General features: G+C 36.5%; 1 protein-coding gene across 6 annotated transcripts in view; it reads right to left on the minus strand.

The window, feature by feature from the left end:
• Positions 1 to 15,261, minus strand: part of BOD1L1 (biorientation of chromosomes in cell division 1 like 1) — a 60,636-nt gene that overhangs the window by 38,587 nt on the left and 6,788 nt on the right. For 5 of the 6 annotated variants that reach the window (XM_033213771.1, XM_033213769.1, XM_033213770.1 and 2 more), the window contains exons 2-9: positions 13,878 to 14,002; positions 8,712 to 8,902; positions 7,596 to 8,210; positions 6,919 to 7,068; positions 4,327 to 4,493; positions 2,687 to 2,798; positions 1,920 to 2,058; positions 512 to 584 (exon numbers count right to left, since the gene is read on the minus strand). In XM_033213771.1, coding sequence (XP_033069662.1) covers positions 512 to 584; positions 1,920 to 2,058; positions 2,687 to 2,798; positions 4,327 to 4,493; positions 6,919 to 7,068; positions 7,596 to 8,210; positions 8,712 to 8,902; positions 13,878 to 14,002 — 1,572 coding nt within the window. Of the gene's footprint in view, positions 1 to 511; positions 585 to 1,919; positions 2,059 to 2,686; positions 2,817 to 4,326; positions 4,494 to 6,918; positions 7,069 to 7,595; positions 8,211 to 8,711; positions 8,903 to 13,877; positions 14,003 to 15,261 lie in introns of those variants that run through there. The other variant, XM_033213773.1, reaches the window with a different exon arrangement.

The raw sequence follows: 15,261 nt of genomic DNA on the forward strand, positions 1-15,261 counted from the left end.
GACATACTTAAATAAATTATGGTATCTACATTAAATGTAACACTACACAATCATTAAATAATTAGGAAGCCTAGAAGGTGACATGAAATGAGTAAAATGTTAAAAACAGTTTGCCAGATTACTTGTACTCTAAAAAATTATGTGGACCTGTGGATAAGGAATGAAAGGGAATAAAAAGGATAATTTGTTATAGTGGGGGGATTTTAGATTTTAATTTTAGCCTCCCTTTTTCTTTTTTTTGTCATTACTGGCATTTTTGTTATTGCAATTATAAGAAATGGGAAAAGAGAAGAAAAGTAGCTATTACCTAGATAAAAGACAAATATATAAATCAACTCAACAAAATGGGCAATTTGGGACATAACAAAATGGGGTTTCAAAAATGCTGAATGTAAGTGACATTTTATTTAACTTGAAAAAAGTCAAATGACATGCTAAGTTTTATTCCAAAGGAATAAACAGCCTATATCTAACAAAACAGCATTTGAAATGAGGTTTTATTAAGACATACTTCACTTGTTTTAAAGGTTTCTTTGGAATCTTCTTCAGATTGCTGTTTCTTTTTGGAGTTCTCTTCAACATTCCTAAGGGTGAAAGAGTCAAATATAAAGCATGAATCAAATGTGAAAATTTCTCAGGAAGGTTGAAAACAATAAAAAGCTTTCCTTTACTATAAGTTTTATTTATCTTATTTTATTATTATTTTTTGAGGTGGAGTCTTGCTCTTGTTGCCCAGGCTGGAGTGCAATCGCGCAATCTTGGCTCACTGCAATCTCCACTCCTGAGTTCAAGTAATTCTCCTGCCTCAGCCTTCCAAGTAGCTGGGATTACAGGCATGCGCCACAATGCCTGGCTAATTTTGTATTTTTAGTACAGACAGGGTTTCACCATGTTGGTCAGGCTGGTCTCAAACTCCTGACCTCATGTGATCCACCCGCCCCTGCCTCCCAAAGTGCTGAGATTAAAGGCGTGAGCCACAGCGCCTGGCCGTTTACTACAATTTATACACTTAATCGATAAATGGAGACTTGTTACATTTCAATTTAAATCCTATCAATTATTCGTCAACAAAGGAGAGCACAATCCCAAATATGGCATGAACTGGTTTTGGTGCTAAGGGAAAGTACAGCCGAAACAAAAATTCCTAATTTGTTGCTTAAAGATGAATATTTTATCAGCTATAATTACACTTCAAAATTACTATCTTTTGAGTAAAGAGGGAAGTCTTATTTATTCAGATCAATAAGGATAAGATGTAATAACAGTAAGAAATTTGAGAGCTTACTACTCTTACCAAGTTCTGCAAATTATCAAATCAGTTATCTTGAAGTCTGTGATAAATTTACATAAACGCAACTTGATGGAATAAACAAATTGCAGCCCATGGCTCACATGACTTCATAGCTACCCTCAAGAGTCTCTTTAGCTTTCTAATTCTTAAAAAGTTAACCAAGATAATGCAGTGTTAACAAGGAATCTGGCTCAGATTCTGGGTTGGGGGAGAATCATGGAATACTGGTAAAACTAAAAGCGTGGAAAGACTGGAAATAATAATTGTAAACAAGTGGTTACTGAACGCCAACAGGAGGAATACTTCCAGATAACTTCTAGAGGATCCATAAACTCTGAAACTCTAGGGATAATTGTTAGCTTATGCACGTACATTTTTCAGGGGAGAGGGTCTAAAGCTCTCATCAAATTATCAAAAAGATCTGGGACACGCGAAAAGATTAAGATACACTACTTAGAAATGTTATAGATATTAACATTTTGATACTAAATACGAAATCCTAAGGTCCTTCATAAATATGCAGCAACATACACATCCTAAGTACAACTCTTTAGTGTCACTTCAATGCCTCTCTTCTGAAAGCACCCGGGAGTGTTACAAGGGAAACATGCCCAGATAAAATATGTACCTTGAATCTTTTTTTCTCTTTTTGCTTAAGGCTACCTTTTTTTCTAAAACTTTCCGTTCTTTAAGGACTTCTTTAATTCTGGGGGCTTTAGGTTCCAAACTCTTTGTTGATGATTCCTCTAAGTCCACACTACTCCTGCCTAGAAAAGAAGCAATCAATAAAATGTATTTCAGAAAAGTTTTAGAAACAGTGTAATATTAATTTTTCATTAAGATTTTTCTAATCATTGTTAAAGCCAAAATGGCTTTAATATTCTTAAGCTGTGCTAGAACAGACATAATATTTTGGATGAAGAAGTCTTATCTTTCCTATTTCAAATGATCACATAAGTGTGTGTATGTGTGAATTCACATATTACATAGGATTAGTGACCAGGGGGAATACAATTTTGTTCAATGCAATATTACAGGTAAATGTTTGACATTTTAGTTAACATAAGCATAGATTAATTTCATTAATCATCAGCAAGGGTTGATAACTCATTGTTAACAATCTACTTTCCAGTGATAATCAAATCATTACAGAAAAATAAACTGCTAACAAACGAGTTGCATAAGCTGGTATCTGATAAAATGTTTAATTAAGATTTAGCAATATAATAAAAAAGAAAAATGAATAAACACATGAGATTAAAACGTAAGGAAACCTTCCACATTTGAGAATAGTTCCTTTTATTTTATATCCATGTCTCATAAGTAACATAAGAGTACCTGGAAAATAATGAAATATATAAGATAGTTTAAAATATTAAAAGTTAACATGTATACCTTGACTCTTGGTTTTTGAAGACTTTGTCTTTTCTGCTTTCTGTTTTCGTTTTTCTTCAAGTTTCTCTCTATTAATTTGCCTTCTTAAAAGCCTCTCTTCTTTTTCTTTGGCCTAAAACCACAAAATATCCTAACAGATTATTAGGCAAAGGCAGAAACACACTGAAAAACTGTATTTTTAAAAAGTTTTAGTTTACCCTTCAGATGTTCAAATTAATGGGCTCTGAAAAAATGCACATACACTACATATATATACACACATTTATCTGTATGTGTATACATACATATGTATGTGTATGTTTCAATCTGGAAGTTACCAGAATAAAATAAACAGTTATGAAAATTTGCCATTACTCTTTCAGAATGCCATTAGTTTAAAGAATGGGAAAGGTATTATTTTGGGAAAAAGTGATTAAATAAGCTGGTTGTTTCAATTAAAAAGAGAGCTGTGAAAATATCTATGAACATTAAGTATATATAGGTAGCTGTTTATAACTTTCCAACTATTCTTATAGAAAACAGTTGAAATAAAAATTCAAGTGATAGGCTAGTTCTACAACATATATGACTTGATGGTTATATGCTTGGGACCCAAGGGACTTGGGACTTGCAGCTATTGTCTTTTACAGCAGAAAGAATTCACAATCATTGTGCTACTCTTACTACTCTTTTCTGGCCCGGAGTGCCAAAAATCCTAAGCAGGTGCATAACTTCTAACCAAGAAACCTTTTCAAGAGATAAGCCTGAAGTGAAAGCTAATCACCACTAGCATTTTGGGGCAGTTTCTTCAAATCATTTTCCTATGTAACAATATTTCCTGATTCTGAACTTTTCATATTTTACAACTTTTCATACTTTAATGTTTCTAAAATGGTAAGCTATCTTAAAACTAACATACACATGTAACAATAAGTTAGTAATTTTCTTTAAAAAGCAGTTATTAATTCAGTGGTACATTTTATAATTAGAAATATTTTCGAATCCAAGAAATAGGTGAACAGCATTTCCATCTCAATAGTATGTTAATAGCTGCATATCATATCCTTGCAGGACTGGATCTACACTTGGTTTAAACATTTCCATACTGTAAAGCATTTAGGTTGTTCCAGTTTTACTACTATAGGTTGAGCAACCATCATCTGAAAATCTGAACTCTTTAGCACTGACATGCTGTCACAAGTGGAAAATTCCACACCTGACTTCATGTGAAGGTGGCAATCAAACTGTAGTCAAAACTTTGTTTCATGCACCAAATTATGAAAAACATTGTACAGAATAATCGGCAGGCTATGTGCATAGGTATATAAGACACACAAATGAATTTTATGTTTAGACTTGGGTTCCATCCCTAAGATTTCTCACTATGTATATGCAAATATTCCAAATTGTGAAAAATTCCAAAATTTGCAACACCTCTGGTCCACCCATTTCGGATAAGGGATATTCACTTGTATTAGTAATGATGACACAAACATCTCTGTCACATGTTTACATCTACTCTACCTAGTTAAATGACAAGGTTCCTACAGGCAAATCCTGTATGTCTCTGCTTCACATGCACACCAGTACCTTGCAGATAGACTATTTAAGTTTGTTAACCTGATGTAGTAGGTTAAAATAACAGAACAAAGTGGACTTACAATAGACTGTCGTCGTTGTTCTACAGTAAGCTCATCATCAGAATCACTATAGTACTTTGAGTAAAGATATGGTTTGTGGACATACGCATGCCGTACACTTTTTGTTTTTCCTTCACTAGAATCAGTAGTTTGAGTTTTTGTTTTATTCTGTTTGTTCTTCTCTTCATCTGTAAGAAAGTTAATAGAAAGAGGAGTATGTCTGTGAATTAGCATAAAATCAACATTATGCTGTACAAGCAGCAAAGGCAAGATCAATTGGAGGTCCAAAAGGGGAAATATTAGGATGTGAAAATTTCAGAAATTGACTTTTAAAGGCTATAATTCTTATTTTTATTTCTTATCGGCTTCTCACACATAAATAAGACAAAGAAAAATTAGACATTATAGTTATTTATGCTGTTAAAAGGAAAATTTCAGACAAATTAAATTTAACAGAGTTTTTTGGAGCAAAGAATGATTCATGAATCAGGCATCAGAACGAGGAGAGGTTCTGAGAGCTCTGCTTCGGCAACACAAGCAGTGGGCTTTTATAGGCTGAACACAAAAGCAGACGAAATACATGACTGGATTGGCTACAGCTAGGTGTGTGCCTTATCTGAATGTGATCTGGTGGAAAGTCCCTAGTTAGAAGTTAACTGGAGGTTTCTGATGAGCTAAGTTTAAACTCTGTTTTACTATTTAGACTGAGCTTCAGTTTGCCTTTGTAGGAACCCAAGGCATTGGAGCTATCTCAGCCTAACAGCCTCCATCTGTGCCTCAGTGTTCTCCAGACAAACAATTCTTATTTTTCACTGGACTTGATATTTATGCTTTACCATTGTTAAGTTCAATAAATCCACTGGAAGCTGTACTTTAAAGTAAACTTGAGATTTTAATGACCACCTCTGAATTTCTCATTTAGGGAAGAGGCAAGAATCAATAACTGGATTGAATCAATAACTGGATCAATAACTGGAAGGTAATCTGTTTTGCTTTGACACAGCAAGAAGAAAAAAAAGTAAACAAGGTTTTCATTTCCTACCATATACTCTTAAAATAGCCATCTTCTTACTTTTTAAATTCCATACATATAAAATCTAGTCTTACCAGGAAAAAACTTAAGAAGACTCAAAAACGCATCAAGAATTAATTTTAGTTAGGGTAGAGAAAGTGGAGTGTTCACAGGATAAGGAGCACTCTTCCTATACAGGTAACACAGAGCTGATCTCATGAGGACAGATATGACAATTAGGAAGTGCTGCTGCTGCTTTTTTTAGTTTGTGAAATTGAAGAAAAAAAAAAGGGAGGGACTGAGACATTCATCTATGGTGTTACAAGCTTATACTTTTTCTCCTCTATGATTTTCTCTCTAGGTAGCCTATCTGAAAGCTAGCAACAAATTTTAAGATGCTCTCTACAGGCAATTGCAAATAAAACTCAGTATTTTTATTATTCCTAAACTAATAGTCCTAAACAGAATTTAATCATGTGGTAAGAGCAGCATAAGATATTGGTAAGAAGCAGAGACTCAGGTTTGAAATCTGCACTGGTGCTCACTAGCTACATGACTGGACAAGACATGGTCTCTCTGACTTTGTCTCCTTGCCTATACCTACTTCCTGGCGTTGTTCTGAGGACTACAGGAGTTATTACACGAACGTCCTTAGCACAGCGCCTGGAAGACAGGAAGTGCTCAGGAGGGGTTTTCTGAAAAACAAACTGTATTATAAAGAATTCAGCCTTGCCCAGAGAGGTCTGGCCTTTACCATTAGCTTCTGGGAGGTAATCTCTAAGCCTCTGGAATGCTATGCCTGACTGGAGTATTTCAGAGTGCGAAGGCTCCTGAGTCAAGCTAAACAGTCTAACAATGTGATTTAGGGTTGGAGTGGTGGGTCATGGAGTATGAGTTTGACCTCTAGAGGGGTTAGAGACTGAGATCAGCCATGTGGGCAGCCAACTCTGACTACATGCTAGAGCCTTGGTAAGAACTTTGGATCCCAAGGCTCTGGTGAACTTCCCTGGTTGGCAATATTCTGCATATGTCGTCAGACATCAATGCAGAGGAAGTAATCCAAGGGGGAACAATTGGAAGTTTGAAACTTTCCTGGACTCTACCCTGTGTGCCTCTTCCCTTGGCGGATTTTAATCTGAGTACCTTAACTGTAAACAACCATAGCTGTGAGTATACCACCTTTCAGTAAGTTCTATGAGCCCTTTTAGCAAATTATCAAATCTAAAGGTGGTCTTGGGGAACCCTGAACTTGCAACTGGTGCCATTAATTGAGGGCAGTGTTGTGGACTATGCTGCCCCCAAATGTGAAACACACAAATAAAAAGCATCTTCATATATTTATCTCCTCTACATTTTAAATTAATAATCATACTAGGGGATAGAGTTAAAGAATGAAGAACCAAAGGTTGTTGAGATTTAGTAACTTACCAAGCTTGCCCAGACAGACAACTTTGGAGCTGGGTCTCAGAAACAAATCTTTCAACTACAAAATCCCATGCTCTTGCTATTATACCATACTGTTTTTCAGGATATAGCCATCAGAATATACAAATAATGCTTGACAGGATGCTTCAGAGGCATTATTATGTAAAATGCTTTACCATCTGACGTAATCTCTCCTTCTTCCATGCTATCAGACATTACAACTTCCTCTTCAGTATCTTCTTCAAAAGATGAAAGGTCACTGGTATGAACAGAGCTAACTGTGATGTCTGTAAGTCCATCCACATCAGAATCTATCAAAGATAAATCTTCAAGAGGAAAATAAAACAGAAAAAAAATCATCTCGTTACAAGAACATATTCAGAGCTCAATTACTAAATTACATTTAAAATTTTCTGCTTTAAATACGTGTCAAACTATCAAACAAGGCAGAGTGGTTTACAAAAATACAAAGGCAAAGTAGACTTCTGTAAAAATAACTGAACTATTAATTTACAATGTATGATATAATAAAAAAATGAATTTTAAGTAACTGAAGTATTTACTACCTAATAAAGATTAGGATATCCAACTATGAATTAAGATGCTTAAAATAATGTATGTGAATAAATTATAAGACAAATTATAAATTCATAATTTCTCTGTTAATTTACTCTGTGAACAGATATATTAGTATACAAAAATACAAATATTTGTTTTTTTTCTTAGGCAAAGGGGATTTAAGTTTCCAAAAGTATTAAATAAACTTATTAAAATATGAAGGCAAATTTGATACTTCCCTGATCCCAAAATACTGTTCTTTAAACTTTGTAGATGTTTGCAAGTTTTTATATACCTTCTTTTGTCCCTTCAACAGTTTTAGCTTTATTACTGTTCTTGTCTGAAGGAAGTTTTAAACTCTCTACTTCTTTTTCTTTTGCTTGTTTTTCATCTTTAACTTTCTGTGTATCTTCACTCTTTTTTGAGTGATCAAATTTCTTTTCAGTCTTTTCCTTCTTTTCTTTCTTTCTTTCTCCTTTCTCATTGCTGTCTGGCTTCTTTTCACCTTTGTCTGTTGATTTATTTTTTTGCTCACTGCTTTCCTGTTGAACATCCTTATTTAGCAGAATTAAATTATTATGCTCTTTTGTGTAATTTTTAATTTCTTCAACTGGACAAGGAAGGTCACTAAATTCTTCAGACTTTGGGGCTGTTTCCAGTCCTTCACCTCCACAGTCAGCTGTAGATTTTTCTTTATCAGCCATGTCCTCTGAAGTTCTTTCTTTGTCAGGACCAGTATCAGTGGTTGGCTGAGATGGAAGTTTTTTTGATGCTCTCTCATTGGTCTTGGCATTTGATGTTTCTGTTGAAGCCCTAGCAGCACTGGCTTCTTGGTTAAGAGAAGTTATGGTTTCCAATATCGACATGGCATCATTGGCTACATTAGCACTGGGCCCAGGAGCAGGAACACCTTAAAGAAAAAGAGAAGTTTTAGAATACATTTAATCAGAAGGAAGATACCTCTGCTAAATCAATACCACACATCACTGTCATCTTTATACGATGCATATGCTGTGCAGACCATCTGTATATTCTTTCAGACTTTCAGGTACCAGTACTAGTATATACCATATTCTGAATTATCTATCTCTCTAATATATTATCTTAGGAAGGGCACCATGCAAATCTGAGGAACTGTCTACTTCCTAGAAAAAGACTATATTCTCTAATTATTTTAGTTATTCCTTCTATTATCATATTCACACACCCCATTAATAATATGCTTATTATTTTTATTAATCTAAAAAAGGAAATGTTATGACAATTGAGGAACTTAGGAGATATTTAAAGTAAGTACAATTTCACTGGAATAGCCAAATTAAAAAATGTGTTAAAGAGCCAAGTCTCCCTAACTTGATATTCAGTTCAAGAAGAAAAACAACGGAACTGACCAAGAGTAAAAGCAAAGCACCTTGTGTAATAAGGGAAGAGTCTGGTTTCTCATCATCAGGAGCTGTGTTGCCACTTGCTTCCTCTTTGTGATTCAACGTGGCCAAAAACTCATGCACAGCTTTCTCCACCTGAGGTCTGAATGTGTGGTTGATCTTTGGATCCACAACCTGAGAAATAATTCGGTCAATACCAGACTCCAACATTCCTGATCTGAAACACAAGATAATTTATGGAAACGTGAAAAAATAATATATTATTCACATTAATTACTTTAAAATATCTACCTATCTATCTGTCTATCTATCTATCATCTATCTATCCATCCATCCATCCATCCAACTTAAATTGTCCCAATCCATTTTCTTGGATATAGACTGACAATGGAAACTAAGTTTCATGCTATAGTGGCTTTAGATATACCATACTATAAAAGTCTGTAAACTTTTCTACTACTGTTTCACTAGTGCAAATACTGAAACAGACAAAACAAAACACCCTTAGAACTAGACACAGTACACTACCTAGGGTCCAGTATAGAAGTGATGCTTATCTCACGCCTACTCTGCTCATGGCATATAGGAATAAGCTCATTAAAAAGCGGAGTTCTGGGGATAAAACAAACCTATGATCTCTGTAACTTTTTTTTAACAGAAAAAATGTAAGCTTTTTATAAGCATTAGAGTCCCCAGAAAAATAACAAACAACACACACACAAAATATAATTTCATCAAATTACAAAATAAAAGAAGGAAAACTTTAGAGAAAAAAATTTGGAGAAACAAGACTTCTGGCTTTCTATTATCTTCCTGCTATAAAAACTGGATGATTCATTCATTCAACAATTATGTTATAAGTGTCTTCTATATAATAGGTACTATGCTGGCCACTGACAGCTACAAACTGACCTGGTCCTTGTTCTGGATGGGGATGTACACACAATTAAGACATGAGATGATAGGCACTAGTACACATCATGTACTATAGGAAAAGAGAGGAATAAGAAATTATTTGCTTATTAGAGGAATAAGAAATTATTAGATATATCTAAGATAATTTAGGAGTGCTTCATAAAGGAGAAGACATTTGAGCCAAGTCTTGATTTCTACAGAGGAGAAGGCGAAGAAAGGTACATGGAGTTAAAGAAATATCATATACAAAAGACAAAAGAGAGATGAGGACAACTATCTATGAAATGTGCTTCTGCACAAAGGCATCTGAGTAAAATAAGAGAACATGAATTTATTTTAAGAAACACACTTAAATCTTGTTTCTTCCTAAAAAAGAAGTGGACAAGTCAAGGTACCCGGGATAGGACTGGAAGATCAAAGTGCTAGTCATTTCTAGCTTTTAGCCTCAATTTCTCTCTATGGAATGGATGAGGAGCCATCTTTCCTTACACTTTACAAATGCTATTTTTGAGTGTAGTTCCATCTGGGGTGCAGGATGGATTAGTTTTTCATTTCTGGAGGCACCTTATCGCCTTGTGAAACTATAATTCTACTTATGTGGGCCATAGAGAAAAATGAGCCAATTCGGCACAAAGTAGGTTACCTGCTTTTTAAAGTTCTAAGATTAAAAAAAAAATGCAAATCTTGCAAACATTGTTACATCTTAGAGGTGTATTTAAAATGTAGTAGGTAGAAAAGAAATAAGAAAAAGCAATCTTAAAAAAGGTTTTAGAGTACAAGTAAAAAGGTACAAAAAGGGCCGGGCATGGTGGCTCACACCTGTAATCCCAGCACACTGGGAGGCCGAGGCGGGCAGATCACAAGTTGAAGAGATCCAGACCATTCTGGCCAACGTGGGGAAACCCCATTTCTACTAAAAATACAAAAATTAGCTGGCTGTGCCTGCAATTCCAGCTACTTGGGAGGCTGAGGCAGGAGAATCGCTAGAACCCAGAAGGCAGAGATTGCAGTGAGTCGAGATGGCGCCACTGCACTCCACCCTGGCAACAGAGCGAGACTCTGTCTCAAAAAGAAAAAGAAGAAGAAAAAAAAGTACAAAAAAAAAATTAAAACGATCCACTCCCAAATTTTTGCTTCAGTCTCTTTCTCTGTCTGCCTATGTTCTAGCCTCTTGTCCTGCAAACAAACAAAGCACTTCTACTTTAGTCCTTTCTCACACAGAGGTCAGCTCTGGTATCTTATAGAAAAATGGAGTCCAGTACTAATGATCATACTGCACTTAGCGGCCATAACTGCCTCATCCAAGTGGGCAGAAGCTACAGCCCTCGGTCAAGGGCAAAGCCAAAATGCCAACAGCTGGCGTTTTTCTGGTTAAAGTTACTTCCTTGTCTTCTTTTCAAATTATGTTTATCTAAGATCATTATTCAGTTATCTAGGATTTTCAGATTCTGTTGTACAAATAAAAGCTTAAGTAGAATAAAATTTTCCCTCCTACTGAGTCAGCAGATCAGCTATTAAGTTGAACCATCTGAAATTGCTGATATTAGACCATTTTTGTCTTACAAAAATGGCAAGTGCAGATAGCTCAACCTAATGAAGTCAAGTGAGTATGTATGTCTCAAAGCATACATACGAAAAACTGTTGGAAATTATATTTATTCACAGGGGCTAGTCCAACCCTATACCTTCCGATTGAACACAACTAAATAATCTCTTTAAGGAAGCTTTAAAATGTTATTATCAGTATCATAAAATGTTACTAATGGATATTAAATGAAAATAGTTCATTAAAAAAAAATAAATACAGCGAGAAGAAAATTTACAAATGTCCCAGGAAAAGCAATGCCTAAATTATCCAAGAGAAGGCAGCTGTCTTCCCTCTTTCAAAATGGCTCCAGAAAAAGAGATTCCTCATTACTCATAGGCAAATTGCTCCAGCATTTAATCACTGACACAGCCACAAGAACTCCTTACCTCGCACCAAACATGATTTTGTGATCACAATGTCTTACTGGTACAGCAGTAATTTTAAGTGCTTAATGTCAGGCCTCGGAGCCTAAGCCAAGCCATTGTATCCCCTGTGACTTGCACATATACGCCCAGATGGCCTGAAGTAACTGAAGAATCACAAAAGAAGTGCAAATGCCCTGCCCCGCCTTAACCGATGACATTCCACCACAAAAGAAGTGAAAATGGCTGGTCCTTGCCTTAAGTGATGACATTACCTTGTGAAAGTCCTTTTCCTGGCTCAAAAAGCTCCCCCACTGAGCACCTTGTAACCTCCACTCCTGCCTGCCAGAGAACAACCCCCCTTTGACTGTAATTTTCCTTTACCTACCCAAATCCTATTAAACGGCCCCACCCTTATCAGCTAACTATCTTTTCGGACTTATTGCCCACACAAAGCCTGTTTGGTAGTCTCTTCACACGGATGTGCATGTCACTTAATTTTCACATGTGTAAGACTTAGCTCACTTAAATAAAAGCACAGAATGACTGTTCCCTTACCTTATAGATTTTGTACGCTATAAAAGTAAATGCAATTCTAAGAAGTTTGCCTTCAATCTGAGCGTCAATATATGAAGAAAAAGAATGCCAGACTCCCAAAAAATATGCCTTTAAAGCAATGTGATCATTTGTGAACAGGGAGGTGGCTATGCAAATCATTGAAAGTAATCAGTAGAGCTCTGTATAAATGTCTGTGAAGGGGTGCTCTACCCTACCTCCACTCCCTTATCCCCCAGTTCTAAGTTATTTTGGTCATTGTTCTCTTTGAAGGCCTTTGTGGAAACGACAGGCAGCAGGCCTGTCACCCAACAGATCTCTTTTGTTTCTACTTTTTCTAGAAACAGCTTTGACCTTTTCCTACCAGGTATTATTATGCAGCCTTCTAATGGCATCTTTTGATCTCACCTAGACTCTTTTACAGGTTCCTCTGACATCCTTTAAAATGTAGACAAAAAAGCTATTGTGAATTTCCCTCTTCTCTTATGCACAAGGAGACACTGTCTGAGCCCCCAGGCTCCTGGTTTCTAGTATTACCTGTGGCTAAATAGGTTTGTCTTTTAGTCAGGGTGTGAATTTTGATTTGTGGGACTTCCTGTTGGTTGAAACTATCAGACTAGATAGGCTTTCCAGAGGTTCCTGTGGGACAAAAGGAAATTAACAGGTAGCAGGTATAAAACAGATTGGTTTAACTGTTTAAAAGCTACACTTCATTCTCAAAGATGTACTTGAACATAAATACTTGTCAAGTCAGGGAGACTGGATGCTCTCTAAATAACTCAGTCACCCTTTTTTTGAGGGGTATAGCAGGGGTAGAAGGCTTTCTTGTCTTTGCAAATATTTACATTCAAGAACAAGTAGTGGCCAGGCGAGGTGGCCTATGCCTGTAATCCCAGCACTTTTAGAGGCCAAGGAGACAAGATCCCTTGAGCCTGAGTTGGAGACCAGTCTGGGCAACATAATGAGACACTGTCTCTACAAAAAAACACAACGCGAAGCTGGGCATGGTGGCAGGTGCTCAGGATGATGACGTTAGGAGGTCTGCTTGAGCCCAGGAAATTGAGGCAGAAATAAGCTGTCATCATGCCACCACGTTCCAGCCTGGGGACAGAATGAGACCCTTTTTTGTTTTGTTTCATTTAAAAAAAAAAAAGTAGAAGACTGTAAATCTAGTTTTCTAAGGATGCTCCAAATATTCGAGTTCTTCTAATTCTCATTACCTTCTGTTCACTCAAAATGGCTCTGACAGGTCCAACACTTTGAGGGGAGGTGGGGAGCTATATCATCCATAAGTAGCAGTTAAAAGTCATAGTCAAATGCAAAAGACGGGGGCACTGTATTAAAAGAAGATATGGCCTCAAATCAAGAGAAAATATTTTAATTTCAGTAATCTTTAATGTCTTTATTTGTAAAATAAGAATAATAAAGCCTGCTTGCTCTCTTAGGGTCAAGAAAATAGTTGTGAAGGCAACTGTGTATATCATCTATTAATATTATATCTAGATTTTTTAGAAAGTCATATTGTTATTTCCTTCCTTCAAATATTTCCAAAGGTCTACAGGAACAATCAGACTGTTAAAATGTATAAGAAAATGTGAAGTGATTAGACCCAAATCCAAAATTATGCTAAATCACAGGAAACAGCTACACCAAATCAAGTAAAATTGTTAACATCATTAGGTGAACAAACTTGTATGTAATTTCTCCGCTTTCAGGCAAAGTAGGTTAGGACATTTTAAAACCTGCCCAGAACTCTTATTTCTGACACTTACTTGAGGACTTGTTGTCTAATGTTGTTTCTTAGCTGGTTCTTATTGAGATGGGGACTCCATGTGTGAGTTGCCAAGTGATTTGCAACAAAGTTGTCAACACGCTGTCTCAGATTCTGATAGGCAGGCTAGAGAGAAAAAAAGGAAGGTTGAGTCTTCAATGTTATACAGTATCAATATTCACCTCTCAGAAAATTATTTCTAACATGGGACAACAAAGTTTCACAGTTTCTGACAATTCTGCTTCAAGATAACTTACACTCATTCAAATACTACTGATTTTGTGTAAGACAAGGTGTTTGGAGAGATGAGGAATATAAAGAAGAAAGATACACCTCTTATTTATAGACAGAGGACTGGAAAATAAGACACAAACAAGTGTTATTATTAGATGATTTGGAGTAAAAAAGGGAGAAGATCTGAGGAAGCATGCCTTCATTGAAAATGTGCCATTTGAGCTGGAAAAATCAATTGCACATGGTAGCTGGGAATGGGAATGGCTGGCTTTGCTCATACAGTCAATGTAAACAAAGAGCAAGTGGATGAGAAAACTGGAGGCCAGGAGCATTTAGTGAGCCCCCAGATCGGTGGTCCAATTTGGCTACAGAAGAGAATACAAAAAGCAGAGAATACAAAAAGCAGAGAAATGAGGTTAAGAAAGAGAGGTTGGGGCCAGGTGCTAAAAGGCTTTGGGTACTTGTACAAGAAGTTTGGAATTACGGGGTAGAGAATGGGAGCCCACTGCACATATGGGCAGAGTGATAAAACAGCTAAGCTTTTTGGTTAATCATCCTACAGCGCAAGAGTAAACAGACACAAAATACTTTTAGGAAAGCATGCAATAACTACAGTGAGGAAGGTCTGTACTGGGGTGGCAGAAACCAGCTAATGGCATAGACCCAAGAGAAATTACTGAGGGGCAACTACTTGAACTAGGCATTAAATCTGAGGTAAGACAATGGTTCTCTACCAAGAAGGATTTCAGTCCCACCCCCCAAGGGACACTTGGCAATGTCTGGAGACATTTTAGGTTGTTACAACTGATGAGAGTGCTATTGGCATCTAGTGGGTCAAGGGTAAGGATGCTACTGAATATCCTACAATGCACAGGACAATCCCCTGACAGTAAAATAACTATCCAGTCCCAAATGTCGACAGCGCTGAGTCCGAGAAGAACCCTTGATGTGCTCCCTGAGGCGAGCATGGAGGGGAACACATATTATATCATCTCTACTTGAAGGGGCATTGCCTGGAAGGAATATGTGACCATGCACTCAGGACTGCACTCCATTTCTAGAGGCTGTCCTCCACCACTGATGTTCTTTCTACCTTTCTTCTATACAGCTTTCAATGGGGATGAGTTTGAGTGTCCCTGACTGATACTAAG

Source organism: Trachypithecus francoisi, unplaced genomic scaffold, assembly GCF_009764315.1.
Source record: "Trachypithecus francoisi isolate TF-2019V2 unplaced genomic scaffold, Tfra_2.0 Lachesis_group1, whole genome shotgun sequence".
Lineage (NCBI taxonomy): Eukaryota > Metazoa > Chordata > Mammalia > Primates > Cercopithecidae > Trachypithecus > Trachypithecus francoisi.